Source organism: Staurois parvus, unplaced genomic scaffold, assembly GCF_062004578.1.
Source record: "Staurois parvus isolate SC_StPar_1 unplaced genomic scaffold, SC_StPar_1.0 ptg000122l, whole genome shotgun sequence".
Lineage (NCBI taxonomy): Eukaryota > Metazoa > Chordata > Amphibia > Anura > Ranidae > Staurois > Staurois parvus.
This window is the reverse complement of record NW_028317918.1, coordinates 7508552-7529965: the sequence shown is the minus strand read 5'-3', so window position 1 is coordinate 7529965 and position 21414 is coordinate 7508552. Positions and strand designations below refer to the sequence as shown.

At 42.7% G+C, this 21414-nt stretch overlaps 1 protein-coding gene across 1 annotated transcript in view; it reads left to right on the top strand.

Moving 5' to 3' along the window:
* Nucleotides 1-21414, top strand: part of SCLT1 (sodium channel and clathrin linker 1) — a 295900-nt gene that overhangs the window by 216237 nt on the left and 58249 nt on the right. The window contains exons 18-19 of the mRNA XM_089672201.1: nt 5533-5725; nt 15541-15737. Of these exons, the coding sequence (XP_089528327.1) occupies nt 5533-5725; nt 15541-15737 (390 nt within the window). The remainder of the gene's footprint in view (nt 1-5532; nt 5726-15540; nt 15738-21414) is intronic.

Below are 21414 nucleotides of genomic sequence, written 5' to 3'. Positions count from 1 at the left end.
TCACATTTTTTCCATATATATAAAGCCTCTAAACCTCATGCTACGGGTGTACTGCATGGGTTTGTTGGGTGTACCAAAGTGGCGCCGACGCCCGGAAGTGCGTCATCACGTCACCAGAATTTACATACCAACGCGTTACATCATGTTGTCACGTGAACTCATCAGGGTGAAAAGCAAGCTGGTCCTTGTGGTCACGGTTTGGAGGTGAGGGGCCATTTCTGCTATTTGAGGATTTGTTCACAAGAGTGGAGATCACTTATTTCACCTTATCACCTGCATAATTTGTTTGAAGATCACGGCTATATGTTTATTGTGCATTGGACATTATTTATGATTTATTTACATTTGTGATATTTTATATGAGGTTGATTTATAAGAGGGTTCTTTGTCATTTATTTTATTTTTTTATTTCAGGTAGGTATATAGCGCCGTCAATTTACGCAGCGCTTTACACATATATATTGTACGTTCACATCAGTCCCTAACCCTCAAGGGGCGTACAATCTAAGGTCCCTAACTTACATTCATACATACACATATTAGGGACAATTTAGACAGGAGCCAATTAACCAACCAGCATGTCTTTGGAGTGTGGGAGGAAACCGGAGTACCCGGAGGAAACCCACGCAAGCACAGGGAGAACATGCAAACTCCAGGCAGGGGTGCCATGGCTGGGATTCGAACCAACGACCCTTGTGCTGCCAGGCGGAAGTGCTAACCATTTAGCCACTGTGCAATGATTGGCACTAATCACTATTATTGATTTTTCCCCAGGAAGGTGATTCACTTGTCACACTTTTATTTTTGGTTTTGAATAGTCCCATTATTGGGACGTGGGGGGGTAGGGTACATATATTCATATATATATTTATTTTGAGTCACTCTTTAAGTGTGTATTCAAACAGGTCAATCCTGATTTTTCACCAGTTTGCACTTGAGTATTCACAGATTGGATCCTGATTGGATCAGAGCACTGTTTGTGGAAAATAGTATGTTTATTGTTTATCTTTGTCATTTATTTATTGTATAGCGCTTCACCATTTTCATTTATATTGATTTGCACATACCAATTGGGTCAGGTTGGGTGAGAGCAGCTTGGATTTAGGCACATCCATATAAGCGCAGCAGGTTTTACCAATACATCCAAGAAGAAAGCCTCTTCTAAAGATGATGCACAAGAAAGCCCGCAAACAGTTTGCTGAAGACAAGCAGATTAAGGGCACGGATTACTGGAACCTGTCCTGTGGTCTGATGACACCAAGATAAACTTATTTGGTTCAGATGGTGTCAAGTTTGTGTGGTGGCAACTAGGTGAGGAGTACAAAGGCAAGCATGTCTTGCCTACAGTCAAGCATGGTGGTGGGAGTGTCATGGTCTGGGGCTGCATGAGTGCTGCCGGCACTGGGGAGCTACACTTCATTGAGCGAACCATGAATGCCAACATGTGCTGTGACATACTGAAGCAGAGCATGATCCCCTCCCTTCGCAGACTGGGCCGCAGGGCAGTATTCCAACATGATAAGGACCCCAAACACACCTCCAAAACGACCACTGCCTTGCTAAAGAAGCTGAGGGTAAAGGTGATGGACTGGCCAAGCATGTCTCCAGACCTAAACCCCATTGAGCATCTGTGGGACATCCTCAAACGGAAGATGAAGGAGCGCAAGGTCTCCAACATCCACCAGCTCCGTGATGTCGTCATGGAGGAGTGGAAGAGTACTCTAGTCGCAACCTGTGAAGCTCTGGTGAACTCCATGCCCAAGAGGGTTAAGGCAGTGCCTGAAAATAATGGTGGCCACACAAAATACTGACACTTTGGGCCCAGTTGGACATTTTCACTTAGGGGTGTACTCACTTTTGTTGCCAACGGTTTAGACATTAATGGCTGTGTGTTGAGTTATTTTGAGGGGACAGCAAATTTACACTGTTATACAAGCTGTACACTCACTACTTTACATTGTAGTGAAGTGTAATTTCTTCAGTGTTGTCACATGAAAAGATATAATAAAATATTTACAAAAATGTGAGTGGTGTACTTCTGTGAGATACTGTATATACCATAGTTTGTAGACACTATAACTTTCACACAAACCAATTAATATACATGTATTGAGATTTTTTTTTTTACCAAAGACATGTAGCGGAATACATTTTAGCCTAAATGTATGACTAACTTTGAGTTTATTGGATATTTTTTATAACCAAAAGTGAAAAATATAGTTTTTTTTTTAATTTTCAGTCTTTTTTTGTTTATAGCGCAAAAATAAAAACTGAAGAGGTGATCAAATACCACCAAAAGAAAGCTCTATTTGTGAAAAAAAAGGACATAAATGTAATTTGGGTACAGCATTGCACGACCACGCAATTACCAATATGAAATAACGTAGTGCCGAACAGCAAAAAATGGCCTGGTCAGGAAGGGGGGTAAATCCTCTGGAGGGCAAGTGGTTAAAATAAACGGCAGTTCCCTTGGCAGAAAAAAACCCTGATATAGACCATTCTTGTACACACTTGGAGCTTTACTGCCAGAAAGCTCCAATCAAAAACGCAAACCAAAAGGGTTCTTTTTCCTGCCTTTAAACATTGAGCCTAAAATATGCCTCTAATTGTCCTAATGTGCATAGACACAATAGTATACACTGAGCTGCTTCTACAGGCAAAACACAAAACTCCTGTTGAAGCAGAGATTTCCACTTGCCAGTGTACATGGAGAATAACATACACTGATATTTTGTATTTCAAGCTGACATCTTCCACACCTGTCTGTATGTATATATGTATTTGTGTCTGCTTCTATGTTTGTATGTGTCTAATATATATGTATGAATGTGTAGTCTTTATTGGTAGGAGATATTTATATCTCCAGTATCAGAACACTGTGTACACCCCGTCATTTGCTGTAGTATATTTTATTTACAAAAATAACGTGATTAGTCACAGGAGAAAAATAACTATGATTAGACCATCATTTACAGCCTGCTGTTTATGGTTCTTATCCATTTTATGCTACTCTCTTCATTTTTCTACTGTAGAATTTTTGCGTTTTTTTTATCAGCGCTTTCTGCTTTCCATCTGCATAAATCTATATATAATGCCTAGTTTCTGAAAAGTTGTGATTGCAGTTACAATTGTAATTCTCCAAAGGGCATATTTTTCTGTCTGGATCCAGACTACCTAAAGAGCTCCGCTGTTTGGATCAGATGCAAATCAGCGCTTACACACTTAAGCTATTGTTCCATGCACTGAATTAGTAACTGCAAGATGACAATATTACATTCTGATTTCACCTGCAGTCACTTTTGATTAGCACATTATTCCTAGGCAGAACACATGGATCACAGCCTGCTGATCGGTGCCATTTAGGAGAATAGGTTCAGTCTGTATTTTGTCTTGCAAAAGTGTGATGACTGAAAAGCAGTGCATATTGAAATGATGCAAATTACTTTGAAGGAAGTTTTTACCCTCTGTAAAATGAACCCTGGTTTGCTGGCAGTTTGAAATTATGCTTGCCAATGTGAAAGATTATTGTTTTTGGTCATATATTGAATTGGTAATAGAGATGTATAATGGGTTTGTATATATTTTCTGTATTTATTATAGTCATAACTAAAAGCCCAACTCTGGCATTGAAAAGAAAAAAAGAACATTGCAGCTCCCCAGCCCCATGTTTTCCCCTGTCTCCTTTGCTTTAAAAACAGAGCTCAGGGACTTGTGCTCTGGGACGTGGGCTCTGGGAATTCTTTTATGTACTAAATGTTTATCTATAAAACAAGATCTTATTGCCTACATATAGTAGAAAAGAGTTAATAAACCTTAACTGAAAAAAATATTATAAACTTAAAAATAAAATATTACTGACCCAAACTTATTGTTTTCCTTATGTAGAAAACAGCTGAAAACAGTATTATTTTATTATTATACAGGATTTATATAGCACCAACAGTTTGCACAGCGCTGTACAAAATGAAGGTAGACATTACAGTTACAATACCATTTGGTACAAGAGGAAACAGAGGGCCCTGCTCGTTAGAGCTTGCAATCTAGGAACAGTATTTACACAACATAATCAACTCTTGGGGGAATTCAAGAAATCCCTAACAACACTTTTCTGGTGGTATGACCCTTAAAAATGGCCTCTGCACTGAATTCAAAAATCTCTTTCGTCTGTTTCAGTAACTTTGCTGAAATGTGTGACAGATTCAGGTAGTTGTTAATAGCACCACTTTTACAATGTGACACTAATAAAACATTTCTAAAGCTTAAATATGTTTTACCTCAATACATTGCTCACATTAAGTTAAAAAATGAAATGTTTAGGTTACAGTATCTCAGTATCTCCTCCACCCCCCCCCCCCCCCCACACACACACACACACACACACACTTGAGTTCTCACTCAATCTTTGATGCTGTGCCTGTCTGCAGTGGCTCTCTCCTCTTCTCCCCACTCTCACAGGCTAGGCCGAGAGCTGCCGGAGATACTGGTTCCCACTGCTGTCATTCAAATCCTGTGATGAGGAAACAGACGGCAAGGCTAAGCAGCACTATCTGTGTTAATGGAGCATAGAAGAGGGGGAGCCTCTTCACCAGATTCAAAACAATTACCTCCATTTCCATATAGCAGTTCAGATTCTCCTCTTCTGGGGTCCTCTGCCAGCAATCCTGGCTCCTCCCCTTCTCTGTGTGCAACCATAGGAATAATGCGATTTCAAATTGAGAAGTGTGAATGGGGCCTAAATCTCATCTCCTTCTGTCTACATGCATGCCCTCCAACGTCATTTTTTTTTTTTCTTATTATAGGTACTTGTAAAGCACCATCAGTTTGCGCAGTGCTTTACATATATATTGTACATTTGCATCAGTCCCTGCTCTCAAGGAGCTTACAATCTAAGGTACCTAACTCACATTCAGTCATGCACATACTAGGGCCAATTTAGACAGGATCTGATTAACCTACCAGCATGTTTTAGGAGTGTGGGAGTAAACCCACGCAGGCACAGGGAGAACATGCAAACTCCAGGCAGGTTGTGTTGTGGTTGGGATTCAAACCAGCAACTCTAGTGCTGCTAAGAGGAAGTGCTAACCTCTTTGTCACTGTAATGCCCATCATCTGCATATAATTGCTTAGTACTGGCTTCCTGGAAGTGGCAATGGTGGAACATACCTGTGCAATGTATCTTAGCTTGGCCTCTTGTCTCCTACAGGGGTTTCAATGACAGTGTGACAAAGCATGATGAGTACTATTGGGAGACAATTGTCACCCCTTAACAGAAAGTATATGAAAAATGACCTTTATAGCATTGAGTATTATTTTTGTGAATGCTGCATATTTGGCATAGATTCTAAAAATGGCTTTTGAAATAACATATATCTATTAAACCCTATGATGGGATTTTAGTCACTGTTTAAATCTAATTTAATATCCCACATTTTTGTCTAATTTTTCTGTACTGACTTTAATTTTTAAAACAGTATTAATGATATTTTGCTGGATAACGTATGCATGTTTTCTTTTCTTTTTTTTTTTTTTTAGCTCTGAAGAGCAGCTGTCCAGGTGTCAGGAAACTATTCAAAAGCTAAATGAAATTTTGGAGTCAGAAAGAAAAGAGAGCAGTTGTGTGAGTGAGGAGAGGCTAAAGCTGGTGCATGAGAATGAACACTTACGAAAAGAAGTGGAAGAGTGGAAAAAGTCTGCCATGGAGGCTCAGCAAAAACTCAGATTTCAGGTATTGCTAGATTCATTTGGACATGTTCATCCAGTAGCAGCAATATAACAAAAATAAGTGACTATTTCTCTCTTTTTAAAGGGACACTATTGCCTATTTTTAGTAAGTATTCATTTTATGGCTCCTTTCTGTGTAATTCATAAAGAACTGTCTTTATGGCGCCATAGCAACTAACCACAGTGAATCCCGCTCTGAAATTTAGAGAAAACTTTGTGTGTGAGGCAGTACAAGCAGTTCTTATGAAAGACACTTTTATATAATATACCAGAAAGTATTTTTCATGTGATTTTTTTTTCACACTGGTAAAGTACAATGTTACTCTGCTATATTTGTATATATACCTGTATCTAAGTTCTTCCTCTAAAGCTGGCTATACTGTAGATGAGTCCATTTTTTTTTTGTTCCATTCAACCGGTAGGTTGAACAGAAAAACTGTCTTGATTCCATCATCCAAACATTCGAGGTGGATGGGGAAATCTCTCCCTCTATGTCATTGTATTCTAACAACGGCGAGGCTTCCCCAGTGTATCAAAATACACTGATCAGTGCTGCAGGCTATAGCCTGCAGCATTGATCAAAAGGAAATTTTCCAGCAGGGCGGTTGTACTGAAGGCAGTCTGTAGATAGACTTACATACAACCACAGTGCCCATACATGGATCAAAATTTGGCCGGTCCCTATTGAACCGGCTCAATTTCAATCCATGTATGGACAGCTTTAGGGCGCTCTGTATGCCTGCAGCCTTGAACACCTGCTGCACAACTGTACAACACCTTTTTCAGTCAAAGTCTACCAACAGAACTTGGTTGACTTGCACTGTGTCAAGAATTGTGCCTAAAAACAACCCCTTTGCTGGTAACCAGCATGTACAGTGGATATAAAAAGTCTACACACCCCTGTTAAAATGTCAGGTTTCTCTGATGTAAAAAAATGAGACAAAGATAAATAATTTCAAAGCTTTTTTCACCTTTAACACTTGAAAACCGGGCTATAGCCGAATGATGGCTACAGCACGGTTGTCCAGTTCTGGGAGGGCGTCATATGACGTCCTCCCAGAACGCGCCCTCCTGCTCACCCCCAGCGATCTCTGTGATCACTATTTCCTACGAACACAGCTGAACACGTGATGTGGTAAAAGGCCAATCACAGCGGCCTTTTACCTCGTGATCAGCTGTGTCCAATGTCACAGCAGATCACCGGGTAAATTCAGTTGCTGGTTGTCGGCTGCACTTTCCTCATGCTGTCACAGCGTGAGGAATGTACTGCCGATAACAGGCAATTGTCAGAAAACAGATCAGCACTGATCATCAGTGCCCAGCAATGCAACCCACCTGTGCCCATCAGTGCCTCCCACAAGTGCCAAGCATTGCCACCCACCTGTGCCTATCAGCGCCCAGCAGTGCCACCCACCTGTGCCCATCAGTGCCTAACAGTGCCACCCATCAGTGCTGCCCAGTAGTGCCACCTATCAGTGCCCATCATCGCTTCATATCAGTGCCAGCTCAATAGTGCCACCTATCAGTGCTGCCTATTAGTGCCCATCAGTGCCTGATTTGCAAAATTTTATTATAGAAACAAAAAAAAAACGTTTTCTTTTCCAAATTTTTTGCTCTTTTTTTGTTTATAGCTCAAAAAGTAAAACACCCAGTGGCGATTAAATACAACCAAAAGAAAGCTTTATTTGTGTGAAAAAAAGATAAAAATTTCATATGGGTACAGTGTTGCTTGACCGCGCAATCGTCATTCAAAATGTGACAGCGATGAAAGCTGAAAATTGCCCTGGGCAGGAAGGGGGTATAAGTGTCCAGTAGGCAAGTTGTTAATGTAACCTATAAACTCTACAACTCAGTTGAACAACAAACTGAAATCTTTTACCTGGAGGGAAGTTAAAATATAAAAGTAAAATAATATAGTTGCATAAGTGTGCACACTCTTAAACTAATACTTTGTTGAAGCACCTTTTGATTTTATTACAGCACTCTGGGTATGAGTCTATCAGCATGGCACATCTTGACTTGGCAATATTTGCCCACTCTTCCTTGCAAAAACACTCCAAATCTGCCAGATTGCGGGGGCATCTCCTGTGCACAGCCCTCTTCAGATCACCCCACAGATTTTCGATTAGATTCAGGTCTGGGCTCTGGCTGGGCCATTCCAAAACTTTAATCTTCTTCTGATGAAGACATTCCTTTGTTGATTTGGGTGTATGCTTTGGGTCGTTGTCATGATGAAAGATGAAGTTCCTCTTCATGATCAGCTTTCTAGCAGAAGCCTGAAGATTTTGTGACAATATTGACTGGTATTTGGAACTGTTTATAATTCCCTCTACCTTGACTAAGGCTGCAGTTCCAGCTGAAGAAAAACATCCCCAAAGCATGATGCTGCCACCACCATGCTTCACTGTGGGTATGGTGTTCTTCTGGTGATCTGCTGTGTTGTTTTTGCGCCAAACATATCTTTTAGAATTAGTTCAACCTTGGTTTCGTCAGACCATAACACATTTGCCCACATGCTTTTGAGAGACTTCAAATGGGTTTTTACAAAATGTAGCCGGGCTTGGATGTTTTTCTTCATAAGAAAAGGCTTCCATCTTGCCACTCTACCCCATTGCCCAGACATATGAAGAATACAGGAGATTGTTGTCACATGTACCACACAGCCAGTACTTGCCAGTTATTCCCGCAGCTCCTTTAATGTTATTGCAGGCCTCTTGGTAGCCTCCCAGACCAGTTTTCTTCTCGTCTTCATCAGTTTTGGAGGGACGTCCAGTTCTTGGTAATGTCACTGTCGTGCCATATTTTCTCCACTTGATGGTGTCTGTCTTCACTGTGTTCCATGGTATATCTAATGCCTTAAAAACTCTTTTGTACCCTTCTCCTGACTGATACCTTTTAACAATGGGATCCCTCTGATGCTTTGGAAGTTCTCTAAGGTCCATGGCTTTTGCTGTAGGATGCGACTAAGAAAATGTCAGGAAAGACCTACTAGAACAGCTGAACTTTATTTGGGGTTAATCAGAGGCACTTTAAATAATGGCAGGTGTGTACTGACTGCTATTTAACATGATTTTGAATATGATTACTTAATTCTGAACACGGCTACATCCACATTTCTAAGCGGGTGCACACACCTATGCAACCACTTTGTTTTAGTTTATGTTTACCCCCCCCCCCCCCCAAAAAAAAAAGATTTCAGTTTGTTTTTCAATTGAGTTTTACAGTTTATAGGTCACATTAAAGGTGGAAAAAGCTCTGAAATGATTTATCTTTGTCTAATTTTGTTACATCACAGAAACCTGACATTTTAACAGGGGCGTGTAGACTTTTTAAAATCCACCATAGGCAGACTGACAACTCATGGGGCCCCCGGGCAATAGGGGATCATGGGGCCCCGTGTCCTTGCCCAGACTCAAAAAAGCCTATGAAAAAAGTACCAGGAGCATGTCATGGGGCCCCCTACTGACCCCGGGCCCTCGGGCAGTGCCCGAGTTTCCAAATGGTCAGTCCGCCCCTGATATCCACTGTATATATAATGCACAAATATGACTGCCTCATATACTTATATGGGTGTAACATGTTCCCAAATGTGAATTTAGCCTTTACACATGCACACTGATACAGGGGTTTATTTCAGTACTTAAGTACTTACCTTACTCTGCATGTAAATCATACAACTATGCCTACTATATTGTATTATACAATCTAACTCTTTCCAAGAATCTAATAACACTGGCAGCCTCGATGGCTAACTTGACTTAGTTACCTGTTATCTCCTTTGGGCTATTTAACTTCAAAAAGCCCTGCATTAAGGTGGCAAGAAACATTAACTTTATTCTCCAAAAAATAATCCATACACCTCCACCACTTAATGGCCCTATAATTTATTTTCCAATAAATTGTTTCTTACTTTGGTTTTCTGCCTCCTTGTAATGTTCTCTCTGAGTTCCCAAACATCTTCTTTTCCCCTTTAATTCTGTCTGTTTGGATCGAGCAGTTGCAGTCATGTGTACTGCTCTATGCACATTACAAATCCTATAGTCCCTAGTCCATCTTGGGAGCAGGCAAGAGAGTGTAGCTACATTCCTACATACGGTGGGAACCTAGAGAATGAACATGGCCTCCCTCCTAACAAAAAAAAAAAAGGAATTTAGAGATTTGGAGGTGGCTGAAAGCAATAGAGCGTTTTTGAGTTAAAAATATGCTTGAATAGAATTTCTTTTTTAAACCAGAGTTTAATGTCACTTTAACAGCAAGTAAAAATATATAGAACCTTCGACAATGCTTGTAAAAGAATCAATAGTTGAAGATTCGCAATACTTCTTTGCTGCAATGGCAAAGTTTTGTCATGTTCATAGATGTGGGCTATGGTACTTTATGTGATAAAGCTGGTATTTAGTCCCTGTCTGGCATTAGTTTTATGATGGAATGCATAACATATGTTGAATAGCTGCTATTAAGTATGATAAGGCTTTGAAATAGTTTTCTTCATATTTACATCTGGTTGACTGTACATTTTAGGTGAGCCTCACATTGAGCACTATCTACAATGTCTGCTGCAGCATCTTTTTAACCAGTGCTGATACAATTGCCAAAATGTTTTTCAGGCAGTCCAGCTGACATCCTGGTAAACAGAATTCATCTGCTGCGCTAGTTTTCACTCCGTACACAGTATGAATGTTGCATGATTTTATGAGAAGCTTTTGGATTGTACAACATATTTATTGCATGCATGGGTAGCATCGAACTTTCAGGAATATGGAATACTTCTGCTTAGCATGTCAGATATGGTTTGGCACAGCTGTAGCACCAAAAGTTGCCCATCTCTGAGCTAGCCTTTTGTGTAGGAAGCTAAGTGAAAAGAGAGCTTTGGTTCAATGATAGTGCCCGAGTAGTCCAATCAAAGTTGTTTTTTTTTTTAAATGTACATTTCAGAACGGTAATTGGAAAACTGAGTACTTTCCATAAATTACAATAAAAATACCAAATGTATCCATACAAATCACCCAAACAGACAGATGGTATATGTAGGAATTTGTACAAAGTAGGCACTTGGAGCTCATGAGCAGCACGTTCTATATAAGAGTGTTAAAATGAATATTATTTGTCCCTATTCAGTATCAGGCAGCAACAAGCTTTTTGCTGCACCTGCAATATCTCTTAAGGGGAGAGTGTGCAAAAAAGAATTTAAAGCTGGACTCCAGGCAAATGTAAAAAACCTTTAGCCTAGTGATGTATTCTTTAAAAATCACAAATGCCCAATTGAAGTTTGAAAACAAATTAGCAAGCTGCACTGAATACTACGGATGTGTTCACTATTGCCAGTTGAAACTCTTCTATCCTGGCATTCAGCTGTAGAGAGGACTTCAGTTCTCTGTCTGGAAGCAGCAGTATCTCTTCAGTGGTTCAACACTCTCCACAGAGACACAGCTAGAACTGTGTAATCATTAAGGGAGTGTAAGCAGGGCATATCTGACAGTCAGAAGCACAAGTATACATTTCCAATCCTTTTGTGAGGCTTCTCTTCCTCTCTCTTCCTCTCTCTTCAGCATGTTCATTGCTGTTTTGTGTATTTGATAGAGTGCAGAAGATAACGACCACAGATCTCAGTGGTGTTTTTAGTCCCATTCCTTTATATCTGCTACAGTGATTGGCTGCCTACTTTACAGTTCAAATAATCACATATTAGCAGATGTGTTTTATGTGTGCAGGGATACTGGTGACGTTTTGTTTCAAAAACGTGGGCCTCCCTGCTATCTATTCTGCTTTATAGTGAATTGTTGTCTTTTATCTCAATGCATGACAAGCTTTCAGAAATCGGCTGCTAATTTTCATATTATTAGCTTTCCAAGGTAAAGGAAATTAAGATTTACAGTTATACTAAACACACACTGTTTAATTTACATTGTCCCTGTTTTATCTGTATGGGAATGATGGCACTGTAATTATTTTAATAAAAAAAATCTTAGTACGTTTTTTCCTAAATAATATACAGCTGTCACATGACCCAGCTCTGTTCCATCCTGTCTGCAGAGAAACATAAACAGGAGGAGCTTCTAGTCCTCTGCTGTAGGTCAAATGTTCAAAATTTAAAAAACAGCCTTTGGAATACAGAGTAAAAATAAATAATTAATATCAATAAACTGTTTTAAATCATCATACAGATATATTGTTGAAATCAAATCTTTATTATTTTTGGCAATAACATGGTGTGGGTGGATTTCTGCCAGTCACAGGCTTTGTCACACCCCTCCAGCCTGTGTCTTACAGTAACAGAGAGGTGAAGCCTCCATCAATCAAAATGTAATATCCCACCTCCATTGTGTTTAATGAGCATGGAGGAGGAGTGGGGAAGGGAAGTGTCAATTAACACAGTGAATGTGCCCACATGTGTGACTATAGTCACTTGGGCTGCTCAGATGTGATAGGGAGAAAATGCTCAGCAATCCACTGAAAACTGAGCATGTGCAGTAGCTGCCAACACTGTTACAAAGTCATCAACTGCATTGGGGACATTGACAGAAGGAGGTGATAGAGAACAGCAGAATCAGCAGAATACAAAAAAAACGAATCCCTGTCAGGGCAGGAGCCGAGGAACGGACAGGCAGGTCTAACAATGTAACGCACTGGCTGACGACAACCACCACCCACAGACCGGAGTCCCTCAGGGCGCGGAGTCTAAGTCCCAGGCTGCCCTTCACCAGGGCCCCTGATGGTGGGGATGGACTTGACGCAGCCAGGAACCAGGTCGCGGCCCCCGAGACACCTCAGCTGCGGTAATGGCCGCCGCCAATGGCGTGTAGCTGGTGGAAGAAACAAAAGAGTAGTCAGACAAGCCGGGGTCAACAACAACAGGACAAAACAGTACAGGACAGCAGACGAGAATCACAGGTCACAAGACGGGTTCAGCAACAGAGGGTCAGATCAAAGGAGAATACAAAGAATAGTCAAGTCACAAGCCGAATCAGAATACCAGGAGAGTCACGAGCGTCAGAACAGAGTAATAGTAACACAAAGACACAAGACACAAGTGCAAAGAGCATGTGCGGGCCACAGGCTTATATGTCATCAGCCACGCCCCTCTGGGGGGTGGACCTCAGAGACCTGAAGGCATAAAAAGGACTCCCATCATGCACAGCAGAATCCAAGATGGACGCCAGCACATGGAGTAACATAACCTCAGGGAAAAGGTAGGACCTTGACAATCCCATAGTGAATGAATTGAGTATAAACAGTCCTGGAGACTACCTGTCATTGGGAGAGGAAGTGAAAAGAAATCTTCCCATTAGGTTCACAGACAGCAGTAAAAATCATCATCCCCTTCTTAATTCAGTAAAAAAAAAATGTTGTCCAGAGTTACCATTAAAGTGATTGTAAAGGCTCAAGGTTTTTTGCCTTCATGCATACTATGCATGAAGATAAAAAACCTTCTGTGTGCAGCAGTGCCCCTAGCCCCCCCCCCCCCAATCCTTACCTGAGCCTCATCATAATCCAGCAATGTGAACGACAGCCTCGGCTGTCCCAGGTCTCTGCCGCCTCATTGGCTGAGCCAGCAAGCGGGAGCCTTTGGCTCCCGCTGCTGTCAATCACAGCCAGTCAGCCAATGAGGAGAGAGGGTGCCCCCATAGCGAGCTGATTGCTGTGAGTGAATGGATGAATGGACACATGGAGCAGTGGGTGCCCCCATAACAAGCTGCTGGCTGTGGGGGCACCCAACAGGAGGGAGGGGCCAGGAGAGCCTCCGGGGACCCGAGAAGAGGGGGATTCAGGCTGCTCTGTGCAAAACCACTGCACACAGCAGGTAAGCATAGACATGTTTGTTATTTTCCAAAAAAAATTAACCTTTTGAATCGCTTTAAATATTGGCCAACATCTAATTGTAGCGAAACTCTAGTCAAGAATAACAATATAAAAGTTAATAAAATAATAGAACTAGTTTACCTGCAGTATTTTTTTCTGCCACTAGATGTCTTCAGTCTGATGGCCAGCTTCATTTATCCCATTTCTTCTAAGCTGAGGTCAACCTGGACCTTCCCCAGCCTACGACTGGAAAGTGAAAGAAGAAGCAGCACAGTGATTAGTTCATCTCACATGGAAGGTGCTGATCAATCAGAAACCATCTAGCCCGTACTATCAGCATTGCAAGGAGAAGAGAGAAAGCCATGGGAATTTCAAATCTCCAGACCTGCGAAACAGCTTTTTTTTGTCTGACAGTGGGGATTGGCAGTCTGGTACAGAGGAACTGGGGGATATGGGGAGGAGGTTCAGTGGATGGCTGGATCCACTGGGGAGAGAGCTATGGGAGAGGCAGGAGGAGCACAAGCCACAGCCGCTGATGTCCACAGTGGGATCGGGAGCTGGAACTGGTGGAACCCTTCATGCAGTAAGGTATCCCGTACCGCTCCTGTGTGAACTCAAGCTCACAGTCACTATGATAAGTCTGGGTTCACACAGGAGCTGCGCAGGAAACCACATGCGATTTGGACAGGAATCGCATAGCAATCCTGTTCAAATTGCACTGCAAAGGTATCTGTTTCAGTATCAGGAGCTTTTGCATGAGTACTTGTGCAAGTACTTGGTATCGACACCGATATCAGTATCGGTGCAACTCTAGTATAAGCTCTTGGCAGCTGTGTAGCACGTGCTGTAATGAATACCCAAGAACAAAACAATACAAAAGAAAAACAAACTAAGAAATGAGAAATAAATCAACTTACAATCACTCAGATAAGGTTGGGATGCTGAGTAATAGGCATAAGCAGCAAGTCAGCTCAAATCATAGCTGTTAAAAAATATACGTTCAAGTACACTAGGGCCTAGGGAAGAAAATCTTTGGACAGTGCTCACACCGCCACCGTCAGAGGTGATGAAGCCCAGACGTATAGTGGATCCAAGTGGCCCACATAGCGTAATACTTGCTATATCGATCTTTATGTGTGGCCATCCATTCCTCCACCTCCATTATATTGTTCACCAGTTTTACCCATTCTGCAGGACAGGGAAGCTTGAGACTTTTTCCAGTAAATCAGGATCAGACGCCATTCTGCAGTCAAAAGGTGCGGCAAGACACATTTTCTGTAATGGAATGGAGGGTGCATGAAGTAAAAACTGCAGAGGTGAATCAGAAATGTCAATGTCAAGGATCAACTTGATTTGGGCTCTGATATCCTGCCAAATAGGTCTTACCTTGGGACACTCCCACCATATATGCAGGAAGGTAACGTGCTGGCTACAGTCTCTCCAACAAGAACTAGATAAGGAGGGGCAAATCCATGCCAGTCTAGAAGGAACCCTATATCAGCGAGTGAGTAGCTTAAAACTATTTTCTTGCATCTTTGTGTCAACAGAGCTGGTGTGAGTTAAGCAGTGCAGGTGGTCGAGTTGGGTTTCTGAAAAGTCATGCTGCAAGTCTCTCTCCTATACTCATATCTAATGTTCAGATTTAATGTGATAGCTGTCGTGTGAGGCTTCTCCCCATACCTATCAGGTCATGGCCAGTGAAAAAAAAATGCACCCAAGCTACTTACATGGGGGAAAAGTATATGAACTGAAATTCCTAACCCACGGAGGCAGAAAAGGTCACATACACGTGGAAGCTCTACAGAAAAAAGAAAATCTGCTATTTAGTGTACAGCTACAGTGCCTGCAGGGTGCAACTTGATGCTCACCCCTCTTTCCAGTTTACTATTGAAATGGATTAAGAAATTCTCTAAAGCAATATTTTACTACTGTTGGTATAACAACGCAGCCCAGAATACAGGAGATAAGTTATTGTTCCTGGCAGAATAAAGATGTCCATTCTGTTTTTTTTTTCTTTAGTTAAGCACCATGGCACATGAATTTTCTGTGAAGGAGCAAGGCTATGAAGTACAGCTACAGGAGATGGAAGACAGCTGCCGAAAGTCCACGCAAGAGCTTATGAGGCTACTGACTGCCCAGCAAAAAACAAGCTGCAAATGGAAAGAAGAGACAAATAACCTAACTAGGAGCACAGAGAACAGACTGAGGAAACTACGGTGCGTAAGCCTTATATTATTACAACATCATGGCATTAATGAAAATGATTCCAAATTTATACTGTCATAATTGATTTGTCTTGTTATTACCCACCCTTGATTCTATAAGTCCAATTCCTTGGTGTTGAAACACATCTCCTCACCCCTGCATGGTTTTGCACCAGCCTCCGCACATTAAGTTAATACTTTAAAGCCCTAGATTCATAGGAAAAAAAATAAATGTGTTGTCCATAGCAAGTAGGTAGCCGCTTGCCATGTATTTTCTATCCTGATTGCCTATGGGCAACACCTCCATTTGTTTTCTCTGCTTCTTGTATGTGAGCCATTGTATTACCTTAAGAGACATTAAAAAAAGGAGTTTAGAAATTAATTTGTTGGAGCTTTTTTATTAGGGAATGCATCAGACATCTTTCTTTGATCTGACCCCCTACATTTTCTCCGTGGTCTACTAACGTAAAAGACTTGTCACGTGTAGATAGCTGCCTCTTCACAGCATTTCCACCCATTATCATGTACAATGGTTTAACAACTTTGAGTGCTGATTTACTAAAGGTAGAATTGTTAGAAATGGTGCAATAAAAGTTGAATCTAAGGAACCTGACATTTTTAAGCTTTAACATTTTATGAAATTGCAAAAATAGCACAATTTTCAGCCTTTTATGGTTTAAAAGAGTGAATGCTGTTTATCATGTGTAATTATTTCTGTGGTTTGCAGCTCAAGTGGATATTATAAGATTCATGTAAGATATTTTTAAGATGTCTTTATCCATATATATTCTAAAACAGACAGCTTTGTTTGATATCATTAAAGTGAACATCCAGGTAAATACCCAAATGTAGCTTTTAAATACACGTTTACTGTTTTTCCTGCAAAAGAATTTGTAATTCTGTACAGTTAAGCATGTGATTTATGCCTCACTGGCACTATGCACAGGCAGCTTTTCATCTGCTAGGTTCAACTTTGTGGCTTTGTATGGCACCTCTCTGCCCTCAGCCTTATCATTAGACAGTGAATCAGCATGATCGCTTCTGGCTAACTAGAAGGGAGCTAATCCAGGAAGAACTACAGCTGACTCAGGAAGCAGTAATTTAATGAGTAGCATAGTGATGATCCTGAATGCTAGAGGTGTTGCAAGTGGAGATGAGCTCAGGCGTCCTCCGAACTCATCTCTAACCCAGACTCCAAACTCCCGTTTTTGAGCTGCAGGTCAGGTTATTGACCCAGCCCCCAGCTCATTGGAGTTCAGTGTTTGGGTTAGAGATGAGTTCGGAAGATGCCCAAGCTCATCTCTAATTGCAGAAATGGCTGGTCAAAATTTCATCCTGTGGTTGGTAAAATAGTAAATATACTACATACATTATTTTTGATCTATATTTTTAGCTGTTTTATATTTAGTTGTTTGCAAGAAGTACCACTTTAAAGGAAAAGTAAAGCCAAAGCTTTTTTGGCTATAATTCTCCCATGGATCACAGGAGTGCAGTATGTTCTGCATTCTTGTGACCCGTTTTCAGTCGGTGACTGAGAGTCACAGCTCTCCACTCAGAGGGGAGAACTGAGCAATCAGCAGTGTTTGATTTCCCAGTTCTCAGTGCAAAGCGAGAGGGGGACAGATGCAGCATTGGATCGATGCTGCATCCACTTCTAGGTGAGTATAAGCTTTGTTTTTTTTTATGGGCCATACTTCTCAATAGAAATATTTAAAGCACTTTGCATTAATATACAGGTAATGCTTATATAACTGTTTGTGAAATGAAGGCATATGCTTTTAATATGTTGCAGATCTGTATGGATCTAATAGAATTATGTTTAGCTAATTCGGAAATTATCTTATCAAATAGCAACATGTAATGTGTATATATGTGTTTGTGATTTATGATTAAACCCAGCGATTGATAATAATGAAAATATATATGAGTATCCAGAGAAGCTAGTGAATGTTTCAACTGAGGTCTGTGGTCAGCAGTGGAGATTTTGACGCCAGGAAATATGACTTGATCATCATAACCTATTGGCTCACATCAATGTAAGAGACTTCTCTGCAGTAGTTCCAGTTATCTGCTACTGTGTATCATTTTTGTAGGAAGGACAGGCATGAATAAAGCACAGTGAATGATCATTTTTGAGAATGGTATGGAAACATACGACTCTTACTTACTATTTGGCATAGATATAGATCTCTTTTAAGCATAACAACAAATCAATGTAGGTTGTACAAAAGGACAGTGTCAGGGACCATCGCGACACATGGGTCTACACAGGCGTAGGTGTCTGCCAAGACGTGTAGGTGGCAGGGCACTAGGACCCAGGCGCACCCGTCGTCTTGACAGTAGTAGGCAGGCACTAGGACCTAGGCTGCACCTGTCAGGTGCAGGGTGGGCTACTTAAGCCAGCTCTGCACAAACACTTGTTGCCCAATGGTCTTTGTATGCTGTTACCTGTGTTGTGAGTATCTTGATCTGGATTGTTTGACCTTGCTGCTATCTCCTGTCCTGACCCTTGGCCTACCTGACTCTGCTCCTGGATGCTCCCCTTTAAATCTGCTCTTTTGGTATTGACCCTGCGTGTGACCCGACTATCCTTTGCCTACCGTTTTGTACCTCACCGACCCGCTAGTTGCCCACCCGGCCTGTATGACTCTGATTTAGCTCATCCATCCATCCATCCCGCAGGGATCACTAGGCTCCCTCACATCAGACTCTTAGCCCCCTGGAGCTCCTGTCAGACTCCTCTACCCCTGTTGGAGATACCTAGCAGCTGCGACCTGGTACCGGAGCGCTCCAAGTCCATTCCCACCATCAGTGGCCCTGGTGAACAAGTGCTCCGGTGCTTAGACTCCGCACTCTGGGGAGGCTCTGCCAGGGGATTGATAGAGGTGCTGTCAGGCGGTCCATTACAGTACCATTCGGCCATGACTGAGTCTGGAGGGAATCCTTCCCCCTTTGAAGTGATGTGTCAACATTTGTCCGCCCTGACGCAGGCAGTAACTGCCCTGCAGGACAAATGCACCCGATTGGAAGATCAGTTTGACACTTTAACTGTGTCCAGGGATCCCCCTCAGAGCCAGGCCTTAGCTGTTGATGCTGAGGTAACTTCTGGATCGCTCATAGGGGCTGCGGCTGCAGCTCCACCAGCCGAACCCCGCGTGCCCATGCCTGAACGTTTTCGGGGAGATCAAGCTCGTTTTAGGACATTTAAAAATGCCTGTTACTTATATTTTGACTTACATCCTCGTTCGTTTACCACGGAGTCAGTCAAAGTAGGATTTGTAAATTCCTTGCTGCAAGACGAACCCCAGGATTGGGCCCTTAGACTAAGGGAAACGCAGGACCCCCAATTGCAGACTTTGGACGCATTTTTTAAAGCCATGTCAGTCCTCTATGATGACCCCCAACAGGCGGTTTCGGATGAAACCACCCTTTATGCCCTACGACAGGGTCGTCGAGCTGCGGAGGAATATGCCTCCGAGTTCAGGCGATGGATGGGGGACACGCATTGGAACGACGCAGCCCTGCGTCACCAATTTCGGGTCGGACTCTCGGAGGGGCTTAAAGATGAGTTAGCCCGGGTTGGCCTCCCCGAGTCCCTAAAGGATCTGATCGACCTGGCGATACAAATTGATCGCAGGTTACGGGAACGCCGGTCTGAGAGGAAAGGTCAGGGTCAAGGAGCTACTTGGACACCCTCCAGGGGCACAGGTCACCCCGTTCCTGCCGATGTTCCACCAGCCGTTCCCACTGACACTTCTGAGCCTATGGAGCTGGGATTGGCTCGGCAGGCCCTCACCCCCGAGGAACGCCAGCGAAGACGTGCCAGGAACCTGTGCTTTTACTGCGGGGAAGCTGGACATGCTGTGCGGAACTGCCCAGTAAAGACACGTAAGTCACGATCTACAGTTCCTTCGTCTCTGAGTAACATAAGTCAATCCAGTTACTTAGCTGTACCCCTCTTGTTTCAGCTACCAGAAAGAACTGTGGAGACCACTGCAATCATTGATTCGGGGGCCTGCAGTTGCTTCCTTGATCTTGGTTTTGCCCGCCAGCAGGGGATACCACTACAGGCCAGGAAATGGGGGCTTAATTTGTTCTTGGCTGATGGCTCTCAGATAAAATCAGGTTTAGTTGACCAAGAAACCCCTCCCATACTCACCACCATATCGGGCTCCCACCAGGAGTTGTTACATTTTGACGCTATTGCGTCACCCCTTTTTCTAGTGATTCTGGGGCTTCCGTGGCTGCAGGCCCACAACCCCCAGATCAACTGGAAAACCGGGTCTCTTAGTTTTTCCTCTGACTATTGTCAGGAAAACTGCCATGCCTCGGGGCCCCGGGGCCCCCAAATCCTCTTATGTGCTGAGGAGGATGCTAGCTTAAGACAGGTTGTGCCAGCAGCATACCACGGGTATTTAGATGTGTTTAGTAAACGGGGGGCTGACACATTACCCCCACATCGACCATATGATTGTCCCATCGATTTATTGCCAGGTTCTGAGATATCTTTCCACTGTCTGAGAGAGAATTGGGGGTATTGAAGGAGTACATTGAGGAGAATCTCCAGAAGAGGTTCATCCGCCCTTCCACTTCACCGGCAGGGGCGGGTATTTTCTTTGTGGAGAAAAAAGACAGAACATTGAGGCCCTGTGTGGATTATATGGAATTAAATCGGGTAACCATTAAAAACCGCTACCCCCTACCGTTGGTTCCCGAGTTGTTTCAAAGCCTAAGGACAGCGGTCTGCTTCACGAAGCTGGATTTGCGTGGGGCATATAACTTGGTACGCATCCGGGAGGGGGATGAGTGGAAGACCGCCTTCCGTACTAGGTTTGGTCACTTTGAGTACCTGGTCATGCCTTTTGGACTATGCAATGCCCCGGCTACGTTTCAGCATTTTGTGAATGATGTGTTTAGAGATTTCTTGGACTTTTTTGTTATTGTCTACCTGGATGATATTCTGATTTTTTCCCCATCCCTAGACATCCACAGAAGCCATGTAGTTAAGGTCCTGGAGCGACTGCGCTTGCACGGCCTATACGCCAAGGCCGAGAAGTGTAGTTTTGAGCAGCAGAGCATTTCTTTTCTGGGTTTGATCATCTCCACTGCGGGGATCGCAATGGATCCCCAAAAGGTCTCGGCAATCCTTGATTGGCCAGCTCCAACCGATAAAAAGGGCGTTCAAAGGTTTATTGGATTCGCCAACTTTTATCGAAAATTCATCAGGAACTTTTCAGGTCTGGTCTCCCCTATCACGCAGTTGACTAAGTCAGGAAGTCGCTTTAAATGGACATCAGGAGCTCAAGAAGCATTTGAGACCCTGAAGCGACTATTTACCACCGCTCCCATTCTGGGTCACCCGGATACGGCACTGCCCTTTGTACTAGAGGTAGACGCATCTGAGAACGCAGTAGGATCCATCTTGTCACAAAGGAAGGGGCCCAAAGAACTGCTACACCCAGTGGCGTTCTTCTCTAGGAAACTTACTTCGGCAGAACGCAATTATGACATCAGGGACCGAGAACTGTTGGCCATCAAGACCGCGTTGGAGGAATGGAGATATCTACTGGAAAGAGCGGCGCACCCAATTTTGATTTTCACGGATCATAAAAATCTTGAATATTTGAAAACAGCCAAACGTCTAAGACCACGCCAAGCCAGATGGGCCCTGTTTTTCTCACGATTCTCA